General features: G+C 37.6%; 1 protein-coding gene across 3 annotated transcripts in view; it reads right to left on the reverse strand.

Annotated features, from left to right (window-relative positions):
* The window catches only part of ELP3 (elongator acetyltransferase complex subunit 3), a 145,100-nt gene that overhangs the window by 32,456 nt on the left and 94,971 nt on the right, over nucleotides 1-17,673 (reverse strand). For all 3 annotated transcript variants that reach the window (XM_006864349.1, XM_006864348.1, XM_006864347.1), the window contains 4 exons: nucleotides 15,026-15,116; nucleotides 12,078-12,143; nucleotides 10,272-10,499; nucleotides 7,768-7,849 (listed from right to left, as the gene is read on the reverse strand). In XM_006864349.1, the coding sequence (XP_006864411.1) occupies nucleotides 7,768-7,849; nucleotides 10,272-10,499; nucleotides 12,078-12,143; nucleotides 15,026-15,116 (467 nt within the window). The remainder of the gene's footprint in view (nucleotides 1-7,767; nucleotides 7,850-10,271; nucleotides 10,500-12,077; nucleotides 12,144-15,025; nucleotides 15,117-17,673) is intronic.

Raw genomic sequence — 17,673 nt, forward strand, 5'->3', positions numbered from 1 at the left:
TAATCATCCCCACTCTCCACTTCCAAAAGTTGTCCATCACCTCAACCAAAAACTCAGTACCTCTTAAACAGTAACTCCCCAATCCCCCACTCCTTGGTTCCTGTTGCTGTTAGGTACCATGGAGTTGGTTCTGACTCATAGAGACTCTGTGGACAACAGAACAAAACACTACCCAGGCCGGCACCATCCTCACAATTGTTATCTTTGAGCCTATTGTTGCTGCCACCATGTTAATCCATCTCATTGGGAGGGGTCTTCTTTTTCATTTATCCTCTACTTTACCAAGCAAGATGTCCTTCTCCAGGGACTGGTTCTTCCTGACAGCATGTTCAGAGTACGAGAGACAAAGTCTTGCCATCCTTTCTTCCAAGCAGTACTCTGGCTGCACTTCTTCTAACACAAATTTGTTTGTTTATTCTTCTAGCAGTCCATGGTACTTTCAGTATTCTTTTCTAACACCATAACTCAAATGCATCAACTCTTGTATGGTCTTCCTTATCCGTTGTCCCATTTGCACATGTATATGAGGCATCTGAAAATACCATGGCTTGGGTGAGGTGTACCTTAGTGCTCAAACAGACATCTTTACTCTTAAATATTTTAAAGAAGTCAAAAATTTTCAGCACATAATGCAAAATGCTGTTTGATTTCTTGATTGTTCCTTCTATGAATACTGATTGTGGATTCAAGCAAAATGAAGTCTTTGGTAACTTCAATCTTTTCCCCATTTATAATGACATTATTTACTGGTCCAGTTATGGGGAGTTTTACTTCACATTGAAATGCAATCCATACTGAAGGCTTTAGTCTTTGATCTTAATCAGTAAGTATTTCAAGTTCTCTTAGCTTTCAGCAAGCAAGGTTGTGCTATCTGCATAGAATAGGTCTTCCTGCATCTCAGATGTCATAATTATTCTTCACATAATCCAGCTTTTCAGATGATTTATTAAATACAGATTGAATGGTGATGGTGGTGGTTGTGTGTCACCAAGTTCCAACTTACAGCAAACCTGTATGGGGTTTCCGAGGCTGTAAATCTTTAAGGGAGCAGAAATCCTCATCTATCTCTTGCATACTGACTGGTAGATTCAAACTACTGACCTTAGGGTTAGCAGTTCAACTCATAATCCACTACACTATCAGGGAGTCCTAGTGTTGTGCTGCAGGATAACAAGCTGGACCACAAGGTTGGTTGTGAACCGTGAGGTTGGTGGTTCAAACTTACCAGCTGCTTCATGGAAACCCTATATGGGGTTGCTATAAGTTGGAATAGACTCGACAGCACTTGACAACAAAAACCAGGGATCCTACAGATTGAATAAGTATGGTGAAAGAATACAACTCTGGTGCACACCTTTCCTGATTTTAAACCAGTGAGTATCACCTTGTTTTACCAACTGCCCCTGCCCCTTGGTCTATGTGCAGGTCCCTCATGAGTACAATGAGGTATTCTGGAATATCCATTCTTGCCAATGTTATCCATAGTTTGTCATGATCCATGCAATTAACAGCCTTTGCATAGTCAATAAAGCACAAGTAAACATCTTTTCTCTGCTTTCAGCCGAGATCCATCTGATATCAGCAATGACATCCCTCATCCACATCCTCTTCTAACTCCAGCACGGAGTTTTGGCAGCTCCCTGTCGATATACTGCTGCAACCATTTTTAAATAGTCTTCAGCAACATTTTTTGCATGTGATATTAATTATATGGTTTGATGGTTTATGTATTCCTTTGGGTCACATTTCTTTGGAATGGGCACAAATATTGATCTCTTCCAATCAGCAGGCTATATAGTTGTCTTCTAATTTCTTGGCATAGGTGAAGTGAGAGCCTCATGTGCTGTATCAGTTTGTGGAAACATTTCAATTTGTTTTTCTTAGTCCTTGGTAGCCACTAATAAACTTTTGTCTCTATATTAGACATTACAGACATTTCATATAAGTGAAATAACACTTATCCTTTTGTGTTTGACTTTTTCACTCAGAACAATGTTTTCAAGGACATTGCACCATGTACTAGAACTTTTCTTTTTATGTTGGGATAATATCCATTGTATATATATGCCCCATTTTGTTTATCCATTTATCTACTGATGTACATTTAAGTTCTTTCTACCTGTTAGCTAAAAACAAATATTGTGAACACTATGTACTAAAAAATATCTGAGTATCTTATTCCAATTATTTCTGATTGAGGTTGAATATACAGCCTATAACTTATATAAGGAAAACATATTCTGGTAATTTCTGATTATAAATTCAGTAACATTGGAAAATTTGCTAGCAAGATGAAGTTATAATGAACTGGGACGTAATTAAAAAAAAATGCTACATAAATGCATTACACTTACAGTCAGAATAACCAAAATGATCAATTATTTTGCCTTTCCCTTACTCATACTACTAGTTACAATAGGAGAGACAATTTGGACCCTCAATATGTATGTATGACTTATATAAAGGTCTATAGATGCAGAACAAGGATGGATTCTAAATCAAGAACAAGGCCAAGGGGAAAAAAAGACACTTAGGTTACATAGTGCCATCAGCTATGATTGAAGTTAACAAGTGCCTACAAATCATGGGCTGTATTAGCTATCTATGGGAAAATTTACCACCATCATTTTCATTACTAAATACCTAACCTACAAGGAGAGTAAGACCAAAGAAAGGACTGCCTAATATGTTATCCAAAAAGGGAACTACTTGAAATGTAATCAGTACAATACAATTTGTCATGTTAAGAACAAAAAGGAGTTAAGATCCTAAAGGGCAGAAGCCCAGACTGTTAAGATGTATAAAAGATAATCCAACCCAATTGTTTTTAAAAATGGAAATAGAGATCCATGAATATCTAGTAAAATGAGCCAAGATCGCAGAGAGGCATGGCAAAGCAGGACTGAAATCCTGGCCCACTGACTCCCACCCTAGTCAGTGCTCTTTCTTCTATACCACAACGAATGAAGAATGAAGTGACATGCAGCATACAAACACTAGTATGATCATTAAGAGATTTTTGTTCTAAACTCTAAACATCAACTTAGGGAAAATAGATAATTTTTCCCCCTTAACAAGAAAAAGAAACAAACAGAAACCTCTATCACTGTTTTCAAATTACAAAGACCAAAGTCAAAATGAACACGACAGAAGGAAAAAAAACAACAACAATAAAAATGCATTATAATAACAAACACTTTCAATATGCTCTCCTTAAAAGTTTTGAATAGTGGCTACTTCATGTGTCTGATTCAGAAATGTAAATTTGTTGTTGTTATTGTTATGTGCTGTGGAGTTGGTTTCAACTCATAGCGACCCTGTACAGGGTTTCCTAGGCTGTAAATCTTTATGGGAGCAGAAAGCCTCATCTTTCTCCTGTGGAACAGCTGGTAGTTTCGAACTGCTGACCCTGAGGTTCGCAGCCTGATTCGAAACCACTACGCTACCAGAGCTCCTTAGAAATGTAAATAGATGGTAATATATTACTAAATTAAGAGAAATAATACATAGAGCAAATTGGAAACTTCATGTTCTTGGTTTTTACATTTGACTCTAACAGAACATCAAGGCCTTAGCTGGTTGTCCCTGTAGAGAGTAATGGGGGAACTTTATGAGCAAGAGTGACAGAAAATGATGCTTCCTTCCTCCCTCAGAACTTACCTGAGTTCCAATAAAGCATTCAAGAGCTCATTCTGTGGAAACACTGATGAAAAGAAATCCCTGTATAGATCTAGGATATATATTATACCAGTTGATAGGAAAGGGGTTCTTCCTTCTTACTTTGACAAAGTCTTTGGCTTGTTAATTTAAAAAAATTTCACAAGCAGATGATCTGAAATTGAGCTGTGATTTAGATTATGATAAAATGCTGGAAAGAAGACAGATGCTAATTTTCACTTAGAAAGCACTCTGCTCATAAACAGAAACTGAAGTTCTTACGAGCAACTGAGAGTGACCTCAGGCAAGTCAGAGGCTCTCTCTGCATGCGAAATTTCTAAAAAGAGAGATGACACTGAGACAGATGAAATAAACACAGAGCGCCGTGATAGAATACTGATACTCCTCAACTTTAAAAACGATTAGGTTGCCACAGGTTAATCACTTGATGGCATGTAAGACACTGGTAGTGAGGGTACTAGAGTTAGACAGAGGCATCATTACCTTAATGTTCTGGAAGAGAATGGTGAATTTGGAAGAGAATACAAAAACATCATATGCAATACAGTGATGTATGCTTTCTTTTAGTTAGTGGTTGCGTGGGGGAAATCAAACAAAGGAAATCAGTTTCCATAGCTTCATATTTAGTGTATGGTCTAAGACTAGCAGCATTAGGTACCATCTGGGAGCTAGTTAGAAACGCAGAATCTCAAACCTCACTCCAGACCTACTGAATCAGAATTTTCATTTTAACAAGATCTCTTAAGTGTGTTGAAGTTTGAGAATCACTATACTGACAACAGAGTTACTGGATGGAGCTAACATTTAAACATTTGGGTATTAACAGAAAGGCTGGTGGTTTGGATCAACACAGAGGCACCTTAAAGTGTTCTGGAATGGGAATTCCAAAACAGTTAATCGTACACATGAGGAACCTGTACATAGACCAAGAGGCAGTTGTTAGAAGAGAACAAGGGGATATGAAATGGTTTAAAATCAGGAAAAGTGAGTGCCAGGGTTGTATCTGTTCACCATATCTATTCAACTTGTATGCTGAGCGAATAATCGGAGAAGAAGCTGGATTATAGTTTTGAAGAAAGGTTCACCAACAACCTGTGACATGCATATGACACAACCTTGCTTGCGGGAAGCAAAGGGGAATTGAGGTACTTACTGATGAAAATCAAAGAATACAGCCTTCAGTATGTATTCCACCTTAATATAAAGAAAACTAAAATCCTCACAGCTGGACCAATAACCAATATGATAAACAGAGAAAAGATTGAAATTGTCAAAGGCTTCATTTTGCTTGGATCCACAATCAACACTCATGAAAGCAGCAATCAAGAAATCAGAGGACATACTGCATCAGGCAAATCAGCTGAACAAGACCTTTTTAAAGTATTCAAGAGCAAAGACACCAGTTTGAGGACTAAGGTGCGCCTGACCCAAGGCATGATATTTTCAATAGCCTCATACGCATGTGAAAGTTGGACAATGAACAAGGAAGACAATACAAGAATCAATGAATTTGAATTATAGCATTGGCAAAGAATATTGACAGTACCATCAACTGTCAAATGAACAAACAAATCTGTTTTGGAAGAAGTGTAGCCAGAATGCTTGGAAGTAAAGACGGCAAGACTTTGTCTCACATACTTTGGAGGGATCAGTCCCTAGAAAAGGATATTACATTGGCAAAGTAGAGGGTCACTAAAAAAGAGTAAGAACCCAACAAGATGGACTGACAGTGGCTGCAACAATGGGTTTAACCCTAACAACAACTGTGCAGAGGACCAGGTAGTGCTTTATTCTGTTGTGCTATTAAGTTGGAGCTGACTCGAAGGCACCTAAGAAGAACAACAAAGGGGTGCCTTAGAAGAAAGGCCTGGGCTATTTACTTCCTAAAGGTAATCCCTCTACTTCGCACACTCCCCATGAAAGTATAACACCAAGAAACTAAACCACTGCCATCAAATCAACTCCAAATCAAATCGACCCTATGCAGGGTTTCAGGGACTGCAAACCTTTATGGGAACAGACAGCTTCTTCTTTTTTCCATAGAGCAGCTGATGGGTTTGAACTGCTGACCTTGTGGTTAACTGGCAATGCTCCACTGTGCCACCAGGGCTCTTTTTCTAATGTTCACAGTCACTGAAAACATTATTCATAGTTCTACTCTGAAACACAGTGTTTCTCTGCTATTCATACGGTTTTCAGTGACTAAATATTCAGAAGTAGTTCGTCACTCCTTTTCCTAGTCTGTCTTCATCTGGAAGCTCTTCTGAAACCTGTCCACCATGGGTGACCCTGATGGTATTTAAAATACCGGTAGCATAGCTTCCAGAGTCACAGCAACTCACAAGCCACCACTGTACGACAAACTGACGTTATTATGGTATTGGAGGAGAATACTGAAAGTGCCACGGGCCGCCAGAAGAACCAACAGCTCTGTGTTGGAAGAAGTGCAGCCAGGATGGCCAAACTTCGTCTCTCATACTTCGGACATATTGTCAGAAGGGACCAGTCGCTGAAGAAGGATATCATGTTTGATAAGGTGGAGGGTCAGATAAAAAGAGGAAGCCCCCCAGAGAGATGGATTGGCAAAGTGGCAGCATCAACGGGCTCAAGCGTGGCAACGATAGTGAGGTTGGCCCAGGATCGGGCAGTGTTTTGTTCTGTTGTACATAAGGTCGCTATGAGTTGGTACTGACTTGATGCCACCTAACAACAACAACAACAACACACTGAAACACGTGGGGTTGCCATGAGTTGGAATAGAGTTGATGACAACTTGTTTTGGTATACTGAAAACACTAGAGCTAAAAAAGGCTCATTGACTGACGACCATAAGGTGGGTGGCTCAAACCCACCAGCCACTTCTCAGAGACCCTATACAGGATCGCTATGAGTTGGAATCACCTCAAAAACACTTATCAACACAACAATACATAACCCTACATAAATAAATACACAGAATACATTCTGAGTCAGTGCTGGCCCTCTATTTCTGGCCAACCACAGGTCAGTTGAAATGCAAACTTTTTTTTTTTTTCCCCCAGTAAAGATGTCAGTAGCTGTCAGGTGAACCTTATTTAGCTGTATCTCTAATGAAATTAAATACAACAAAGAAAGACATACATAAAGTTAGCCATGTTAAGAACTGCTTCAATAACCAGGCAAAATAATGCCCCAAACTACAATCAGACCAAATGATTAGGCAAACCTGGTCATTACATTTTCATAATTATAATCATTAAAACCTAGGCATGGCCACTGATTTATTGTTCTGCATTAACTTAGTGTTTTCTTTAAAAACCTCATTTCAACGTTCATTTTCATAAAAGATTACCTTCTTAGAAGGTGTAGGTTAGCCTTTAGGAATGTAGCATAGTCTAATGGGCTAACAAATAAACTGGAAGAATATAAATACTGAAGAAAAAATTACCTAAATTTTGGTCATGACTTTCATCATGTTAACTTCCTCCTGTGAACAGCAATTTTTATAAGGAAATTAAAGACTATGGACAAAAAGATATTGTATCACAATTCCCTTTCCATGCCTATCTCCTCAATTACCTGATGTCCTAGGTAAGGAAGGGAGACTTCAAACGGGGGTAAGGTACTCCCCACCAGCATAGTCACTGAGAATAACAGGTGAGCAAAATCCTGTTTTTAAACATCTGTGCTAGCAAGGTGCTATTTTAATTATCTGAACAACAATAGTGATCATTTCTACAATGGCATATATTTTTCTTTGATCCACACTATTAAATGCCATTTCCCTAGACTGAGTAAGAAGTCATAAAACACGTAAAATGAGTTGACCCTGGTGACTGGTATGGGATGCACGAGGATGACCGGATAGAGGTGATTTGTTTGAGGATAAGCTATTTTGCTGCTCTCAAGACACAGAGTGTTTCTGAAAGTTCTGTTCTGAACTGCTTGCACACATTTTCTTTGTGTTTAAGCATAATATTCTTCACTATTCAGCTCTGCCCAATTTTGAGTGCAATAAAAAGATGGGTCAAGAGAAGATCGAGGTAGTTTCAACTGTAGTACCCACTTAGAAATGTGAACGGATCATGAACTTCCCTCTTCCCCAATTACCTGAAATAACAGCTATTTTCCCAGATCCATGTTCTTCTCTAGCAATTCTTTCTGCTTCTTCCATCAGCAGCATGCCAAATCCCTATAAGAAGTCATAGAGGAGGTGGGGAATCAGCACAGGAAAGAAGTCCATTACGAGAGGCCCAAAATTCATCAAAAAGACATTCAAATGGCTATCAGACACATTTTAAATTTTCTAAAATGTTTTTTAAAAAATACAATATATATCCTTGGCTCATTAGAGTTTAATAATAATTTGATTTGAGCATTTTTGGTCAATGAAAAGAATTTAGAATATTTTTTACTGTTTTACCTTTATCTCAATGGCGTGTTATTATGTAATGCATTACAACAGTAAAGAAAAAAGGCGTGGGGGACAGATAAAACAAGAAAGCAGCTATCATTTAGCAGTTGCTAAAATCTGTAGCTCTGGTAGTGTAGTGGTACATCGGGCTGCAAGCCACAAGGTCAGCAGTTCGAAACTACCAGCTGTTCCATGGGAGAAAGATGAGGCTTTCTGCTCCCGTAAAGATTTACAGCCTCGGAAACCCTGTACGGGGTCGCTATGAGTCAGAATCGACTCCACGGCACATAACAACAACAACAATAACAAAATCTGTTAGTCCTGGTGTGGTGCTGCAGGACAATGCGCTGGACCTCAAGGTCAGTTTGAGCTGCAAGGTGGTGGTTCAAACCCACCAGCTACTCCTCTGAAACCCTATACAGGATCACTGTGTGTCCAAAACGACTCGCTGGCACTTACCAACAACAAAATCTGTTAAAATAAAAGTGATAAATACTCATTTATGGGAGGAATGAGAGACCATTCTATTACCATATATTATACCAAAATAAGGAGCCCTCATGGTGTGGCAGAATAAGTACTGGACAGCTAACCATAGGTTGGCAATTCAAACCCACCATCCAGTCCAAGGGAGAAAAAAGATGAGGTTTTCTGCTCCCATAAATATGTACAACCTTGGAAACCCTGTGCAGGGTCACTATGTGTCAAAACTGACTCAATAGCAGGATGTTTGGTTTTTGGGGTTTATACCAAAACACTGCAGCAAAAAAGATGTGGTTTGTAAGATAGCCACCAAAAAGTTCTTTGTAGATTAAGTAATTTAGTCATAAGTGGGTAATTTCCTCTCAACTTCTGTCCCTACTTAAAATCTTTAGACAATATTCAGATGATGGAAATCTAGAGCATTTAATTTTTATTAGATTCACCCCTCTAAATATCTAATAGGCTTTTGAAATCAGGTAAGATTCATAAATCACCCATTTCAGGGCTTACTAGTAGTTGATTTTAAATCCATTTATTCCTGATATTTCTGAAAAAGTAAGTTGTTATTCACGATGGAATACCACTCAATGTGGAAGAATAAGTATGAATCTGTGAAACCTCATAACATGGTTGAACCTGGAGGACACTGTTGGTAAGTGCGTTGAATTGGTTCCAACTCATAGCAAACCTATGTAGTCTCCAAGCCTTGTAAGTCTTTTCAGAACAGAAAGCCTCATCTTTTTCCCACAGGAGGACATCAGTGCTTAGTGAAATTAGTCAATCACAGAGGGACAGATATTATACGAGATCACTGTTGTAAAAAAAATTAAGAAAAGGTTTTCTTGCTAAAAGAAACATTCTAGGATGGTTACCAGAGGTGGGAAGGAGGGAAGGGAAGTTTATTCACTGGGTAGAGGATAGACATGTTAACTTTAGTGATGGGAAGGGCAATAGACTACAAGAGGAAGGTTGACACAGGAAAGATAAAAGGCAGTACAAGAGAGGAGTGCAAGATTTAAAATGAATTGAGGTAAATCCTGCTAACTCATGGTATCATGTTTTTGTTAAGTGTTGTTGAGTCGATTCTGACCCATAGAGACCTTGTATAGGGTTTCAAGGAACAGCTGGTGAGCTTGAACCACCGACCTTGCAGTTCAAATGGCTTTGCAGTCTGGCGCATTAACCCAGAACACCACACCAGTGCTCACATAGAAGGGTGCAATCATTGTAATGAAAGCAAAGTATATGCTTTGTTGAATGTAGGACTGATAAGCTGTTCTGTAAACCATCACTCAATTCACAAAAAACATTTTTTTGTTTTTAAATTGTTTGCTCGGGAGTGGAGTAGGGTTCCATCATATGCAATATAGCCTATATTTGTGAAGTAATTTAATATTTTATAAGTGCTTTCACATCATTACTTCATTTGATCCACAATAGGTTGAGTTACATGAAATTACCAATATCAGATCATGACGACTCTCAAAAATGGCAGTTTCATGTGGTTCAACCTACAGTTAGGTCCCTCTTCACAGAATTTCAATTTGTCCCTCTCTCTTCCACTCACACATCCAAAAGGGTACAATCTGGCATCTCTGAACAACTAAATATTGGTTCCTATGTATATTTCCTTCCCTTTTCTGCTTCTTCCCTTTTGTTCCCCATTTCTTTTCTCTTTGCCTACGTTGAACAATTTCTTAATTATAATGCAGGATACCTGATGCTGAAATTTAGTAGGATCCCGACTGTTCACAGGAACCACACTTCCATACACATGCAGTTCTCGGACGATGGAAACACCTCCACCCAATTCAAAACGGAAGGTTTCCTCTGAACACTTTCGCAATCGAAGGAGGCCAATCAAAATGTCTTGATCTGGGTCTTCATATGACAAGAATGTTTCCCAGCCACCATTTGCAGCATAATCTCTCCTTACTAATTCAACCTGTTTAATAAAATGCCACACACTCATTTTTTTCAAAACAAAATCATTTTTATAATGATACATATATATTTATTTAGGCTAATATCCATAGCTAGGGATAAAGAACAACCATGAATTATGCTTCTTTTTTCTTGTCTACCCCCAAATATCAGTGACTAAATAAGAATTCATGCCTTCTTCAAGGAAAAGGAAAACAATTTTTGAACTTCACTAACCCTGATATTCTCACAGAGATCCAGCACAGTGCTTCCATGTACTTAACTCGTTGGCTCTCTATGAACAATTTCTAAGGCAAAATTACAAATTATGTCAAGTGTGTAGTGGCAGCACCTCACTGCTCTCAAACTTACAAGAGCTCAATGGTTTCATTTTCTAGTCCTTACCTCCCCTCCACTAAAATCTACTTTCGGAGGGGCAGAGGAAGTGGTGCCATTATCAGTCATTTGTTCCGTGATGGGATTTAAGAAAGTATGGTAACCCAGAGGCCATTTAAAATACTCTGCATAAATGTATGCAATATGTAATAATATGCATACACAGATAAACCTACATATGTAGACATGGCTGCCCCAGATACACTCAGTAAATGAATAGATTATACCTATAATGAGTGAACAATTCAGATCAACCTTTATATTCAATGTAATGTCTGCTAAATAACTGGACTGCATAAGCATTTGGCAAACTGATTAACTATACCTACATCTATTTTTCACACATAACATCTCATGAGAAAAATATCAATTAAATAAACAATTTATGTTGTGAGTAAAAACATCAATGCTGACACATCCTCTATTCTAGCCTTTCTCAATCAGGGTTCCATAGGAGAATTAAACCTCACAAAATGTTTGGCACACCAACATAACAGAAGTATAGGAGAGAAGTGACTTTAATATACATGAAAGTGCTTCAAAAAGCTTGTGGGAAAAAAGTCATTCTTTTAATTCAAAATTTCCAAGAACTTTTTGAAGCACTTTCATACACTGAATGTCTTAAGGCATTAGTCCTAATGTTTAAGGAGTACTTGTTGATAAGGGTTGGACTATTAATTATTACCAGTGGGCAATAGTTTAACAGTTACACAGATAAGCAGATCATACCCTGCTCTAAAATCTAGAACTTCACTATTTAGTCACATGTAGCTACTGAACCAAAACTAATCAAATGAAAAAATCAGTTCCTCAGTGTAATAGCTACATTTCAAATGCTCAATAGCCACATGTGGCTAGTAGCGATCACGTGGGACAATGCATATTTCCGACATAGCAGAAAAGTATATATACTGAAGTAGATAAATATATTCTGACATATACATCTATACATACTGAAGTATATATATATATTCCGACATATACTGAAAAGTATTGGTCTCGAATGAAGTTCAGATGTGGTTTTTCTAACTTGATTCTCCCAGAATTTACTCACCATCTATTTTGACTTTCTTGCCTTGACCACAAGTCCTCTTTGCTCTCAGTTACTCATTAACTTACAAGGCTCTCTCTTATTAGTAAGGTGTGGGTCCACTAGCAGATTTAAAGACAGGACACAAACACTCCATAAGGTAAAGAAACTAACCTGGTATGGTCGTACTTTGTGATGAATTTCTTGAATTCCAACCTCTCTGGTTCTCACATCTCGACACTGCCAAATGAAAAGAAAAAAAGAGGGTGGGGGGTGGTGGGAATGAAGGCAAGAATGTAACACTGATAACTAATTCATTTTTTATTTAAACTTTTCTGCCAAACCTGGGCTTAAAATTAAGCACAATTTACTTGAGATAAAGGAACTGAATTTAAAAATGAATAGAAATAAAATATTTGAGGTAGTATAGTGTTCTGCTTTTGAAATAAACTTAGGATTCAAAAAAAAGACTATAATCTTAGAGCTAAAGAACCTAAATCACAAAATCAGAAAACAATTTTACCTAGAGGATACAACTGTATCTCACAAGGCAATTAAAAACTATGCATATAGAAAAGTAAAAACATAAAACCTTAATTTTTAGAACCTTCACCATTTTGTGCCAGTTAATATTTTTAAGATCATCATATGTGCATCACCTACAACCAATGGTTCTTTGAGCATCACTGGGAGGCACAAAGCTCCTACAGATGATGTCAGTCTTTATTCCACAATTGAGCTTGCAGGCTACATAGCTTTAATAACTAGAAAAGTTGTTACATTATTTGATGATATGTTCCTATGGTAAATTTTCCCCTGTACAATAAATCATTAAAAGTATTTTCAGGATTCTAACAGTTTCCACCAATGTTAAAGATTGCCCCAGAAAATCTGATGTTATTACAGTAAACTTGTCTACTAACAGAACATTCACACACTCCTAAAGGGGTCCTGGTATGGTGCTGTAGGATAAACACTGGACTGTTAACTGCAAGGTTGGCAATTCAAACCCATAAGCTGCTCCTTTGTAACCCTGCATACAGGGTCACTATGAATCAGAACCGACTAGATGGCACACAATAATAATAAGCTATATAAGGAGCTCTGGTAGCGTAGTGGTTACGAATCGGGCTGCGAACCTTAAGGTCAGCGGTTCGAAACTACCAGGCATTCCGTGGGAGAAAGATGAGGCTTTCTACTTCCGTAAGGATTTACACCCTCGGAAACCCTGTACAGGGTCGCTATGGGTCGGAACCGACTCGACGGCACTTAACAACAACAACATATGCATAGAGTTCCATGAGAAAAGAGCTCACTATTCAATCCAAAAAATAAAGGAATTTCCACACACCCAAAATCAGCCCAAGACACTAATGCTCTGCTGATGTGGATCCTGATTAAGTGTAGTCAACAAAAATTATACAATCAACAAGGATCATAAATCTCTTAATCTATTAAATTGAGATGTTGTCTTTAGCTATAATTGTTCTATATAAAAAAAGTAGTTTGCTTGTGAATATTTTTAGTGAACACTTGCATGCATTTGTTTAAAGGCAAAGACTGGTGTGTGATTATTTATGGTAAAGATGTTGCATGTAGGAACAAGAAATGTTCTGGCCAAGACGGAATTCCAGTGTTTATAGTCAACCCCAGTTTACTTTGAGAGATTGTTAAGGTTTATGAGAGATGCAGGGTTAAAGAAGATGGCTGGATAGGCAGTCACTTCAGCAATGGTATTTTCAGAGGAGAAAGGAATTGGAAAACAAGAATTGCTTGACACTGGGGAGCAGGCGAACATACCATCTTGGTACCACAAATTACTGTAAATGCATTTGCTGCTTATCTACAATTTAAATTGTTCACCACAATTCTGTGTATGTGTGTGTGTGCGTGTGTGTGTTCAATAGCCGATAACATTCATAAACCCTGCTTTGGACAATCTTCTGAAAAATTTCCTCTATAATAATTTGATTGATTGAGAGAATAAAATGCTTTGGTTAAGTCTACAAACAATGTGTAATTTTAAGAACAAAATCTTTCAAAGGGTGGCCCATTTTTTTAATTGTGCATTGTTGTTGTTGTTAATTGCCTTCAAGTCGGTTCTGACCCATAACACCCTGTATAGGGTTTCCTTCCAATAAGGTTTGCTTTCTACTCCCGTAAAGATTTACACCCTTGGAAACCCTGTACAGGGTCGCTATGGGTCGGAACCGACTCGACGGCACTTAACAACAACAACAACCCTGTGGTTCACACCGATATTGCAGTACAGTACATTAACCAACAGCACCACACCAGGACGTCTTGTTGTTGTTGTTGTTAGGTGCCACTGAGTTGGTACCGACTCATAGCGACCTTATGCATAGCAGAACAAATCATTTATTGGTGTTGGATGAAAAAGGTCCTACAGCTCTATTCTGGACCTACTGAATCAGAATTTCTGATGACTGAGTCCAGGCATCAGTGGGCTAGAGATTATTTATGGCTTATCTTTTGAGAACCTACACAAATTAATTTCTAGTGTACTGATTTTCAAACCTTACTGTGTAAAAGAACAATTTACAAAGATAATTAAAACGCAGAGTTCTAGGTTCCTTGTTCTTCCCGGGCCAGCAGAGAGGAGGCACTTCATAAATGTTTGTTAAATAAATGATTGAATAGACATTGGGGAGGACATAGAGAGAGACTAGCATGTGTGGGAGAATAACACTGGTAAATATTTCATGCATATTTTCTTTATTCTTTCAAACGGCCACATCTTCTTTTGAGGATTTTATAGTTCTTCTAAAAGTCAAAATTTGAACATACAATATTACAAAAGAAAAAAAAAAGTTTGAGAAAAAAAGAAGTTGGGCACATAGTTGGCTATCTCAGTTGGTAGAAAAACAACAAGACATTAAATTGACAAATCTGCAGTCCTCTTTGGTAGATAGAAGGACACAAACTTTGCAATTTCTAGCTTCAATTTTAACACACTGCATATAAGAATGCTTTAAAACTATGAAAAAGCTTTTCTGACCTGACTTGTTCAATTAGTTTTAAGTGTGATAGCATCAGTTTTTTTGTGTTTCAGATAACTTCAATTTGAACAGTTAAGTGCAAACAGCCACATTTACTCTTACCTGTATTCCAAGGTCTTTCATTCTTGCAAATGCCAGCTCTCTCAAATTACCATGCTCTACTCCTGAGCTGACTAAGGGCATTGGAATATCTCTGTAGGAGAAAAACAGCAGCTATTGCAAAATAGAAATCATTCTCTATAGCAGACAGACAGGAATAACAAAAAGCAAAAAGGGGAAAAGAAAACAAAATCTATGAAGCCAATCAGAAATGCAGAGGCTGAGAATTCTATATAGGAAGAAGACCCAGGGTTTCTTCATCACTTAGTTTTTCCATCTATGATATTAAAATTTTTCATCTACTTCTTGGGGTTTTTGTGAGGAGCTCCTGATGAAAACCACTTGATAATATTACAAAGTACAAAACAACTATCCAATGACCACTAGTAATGATGTGGGGGTGGGGGAGGGTAAAGAGGCATTTGTAAATTCTATGTCTTTAAGTAGAAGAAATAACAATAGCTGTTTTATAGCTTACAAATGCTTTCCCATACAGTTGCCAAGTGTCAAGTAGCCAAAAGTTTGGCTTAGTTGTCAAGTGATCTCAAAGAATAAACCCCCAAGTTTCCCTTTTTCATAATTTAAATTGAGAAGTGACTCTGCATTAGAAGAATAGCAGTTTGCCCAATGATAAGAGGAGATAAAATTTATTTTCTGGCATTAATATAACATAACATCATGGGAACTTCAACCAAAAATTGATGTTGTGAGTTCCATTTTAACAGCACCAACAAACTCTTCTGGACAAAAATCAGCATCCACTAATAAGACAGTATTTTTTATTTGTTTTAAAATCTGAATTAAGTAAGAATATGCTTAGTACATCTGCTTTCTATTCAAAGACAAGTCCTCAAGTGACCCTGTATAAGGCTTCCAAGGTGCAGCTGGTGAGCCTGAACCACCGACCTTCAGGTTCAAACCAACCTTGCAGTCCAGCATGTTAACCCACAGGGAGGGCCACACTAGGGTTAGGAGGTGCAAATACAAAACTAACACACTGTGCTGCTAACTAAAAGCTGGAGGGTTGAGTCTACCTAGAGATGCTTCAGAAGAAAGGGCTAGGGATCGGCTTCTGAAAAACGAGCCATTGAAAACTCGATGTAGCAGAGTTCTACTCTGACACACATGGAGTCTATATAAATTGAAGGAGACTTGATAGCAACTGGTAAATTCATATCCACACGTTCTTGTGTCTTCTTTCACCAGCACATAAGTTTTAAGAAATTGTTGATTTCTAAAACAGCAGACTCTGAAAATTGACAGGGCATAATTTGTTGTTGTTATTTTTAAGTGCTGTTGATTCAGTTCCAACTCAGAGACCTCGTATCAGCTGTAAACCTTTGTGAGAGCACAGAGTGCCATCTTTCTCCCTCTGAGTGGCTGGTGGGCTCACACCACTGACCTTGTGGTTTGCAGAACAGAGCTTATCCTACAGAACCACTGTGCTCCCCACGGAATAATTTAGGTGAGTGTTAAAACATATGGAATCCATTAATTCAATAAATGGATTAATTTTATATCTTAATAAAGTTGTTTTCTTAAGAAAAGAGATTTTTGACTAACGGAGGTTAGAATATAATAAACTCGTCTTTTGATTTTCCCAAAACCTTCCATAAATATTTTTAATTAAAATAATGTTTTCAAAAAAGTTTCAAACCTACAGAAAAGTTGCTAGAACAGTGTAAAGAACTCTAGCATTCTGTTGACACAGCCTGTCTAGTTGTTAATGTTTTACCACATTTGTGCAAACACTTGTGCATGCTATTTATATTTCTCTCCCTCCCTCTATACATACATAGTTCTCTTGACAAATCCCATCACCTTCAGTATGCACGTCTCCAAAATAAGGACATTGTCTTGCATTATCATCATACATCCTTCCCAATCAGGACTACAACACAGCCATCCAACACACAACTCTAATCAAATTTCACCCATTCTAATAATTCTCTTTTATAGATGCCATATCTTATCTTTTTCATGTGGCATCATTCCTCAGTCTTTCTTTGTGTCTCAAGTGAAGAGATTGAATCAAAAACCTCCCAGTGAAAAACAACAAACAAAATGAAACAAAAAACCCTTCTGGACCAGATGGCTTCACTGGGAAATTATATCAAACATTTAGGTAAGAGTTGACACTAATACTGTTTAAACTCTTTCAAATGATAAAAGAAGAAGAAATACTCCCTAATTTATTCTATGAAGCAAACATAACTCTTACCCAAATCAGACACAGACACCATGAGAAAATTAAAAACAAACCAATGGCAGTTAGCAGCCCAGATCGTAATCCACAACGCTACCAGAGCTCCTTAAACAAGCCAATATGTCTTATAAATATAGATACAAAACCCTCAATAAAATACTAATGAACAGACTCCAACAGCATATTACAAATTATGTCTTACTTTAGGAATGCAGGAATGGTTCAACATTAGAAAATCAACATAATCTCTTATCAGAAGATCAAGAGAAAAGAATCATATCTCTATGGATGAAGAAAAAGCACTTGACAAAATCCAATACTCTTTTTTGATGAAAACCCTGGAATAGGAGGGAAATTCCTCAATATGAGTAAGGCTATATATATATATATGAAAAATGTATATATATACGTATATGTATATACATATGTATATATATATATATAT

This window comes from Chrysochloris asiatica, unplaced genomic scaffold (assembly GCF_000296735.1).
Source record: "Chrysochloris asiatica unplaced genomic scaffold, ChrAsi1.0 scaffold00064, whole genome shotgun sequence".
In the NCBI taxonomy this organism is placed as follows: Eukaryota; Metazoa; Chordata; class Mammalia; order Afrosoricida; family Chrysochloridae; genus Chrysochloris; species Chrysochloris asiatica.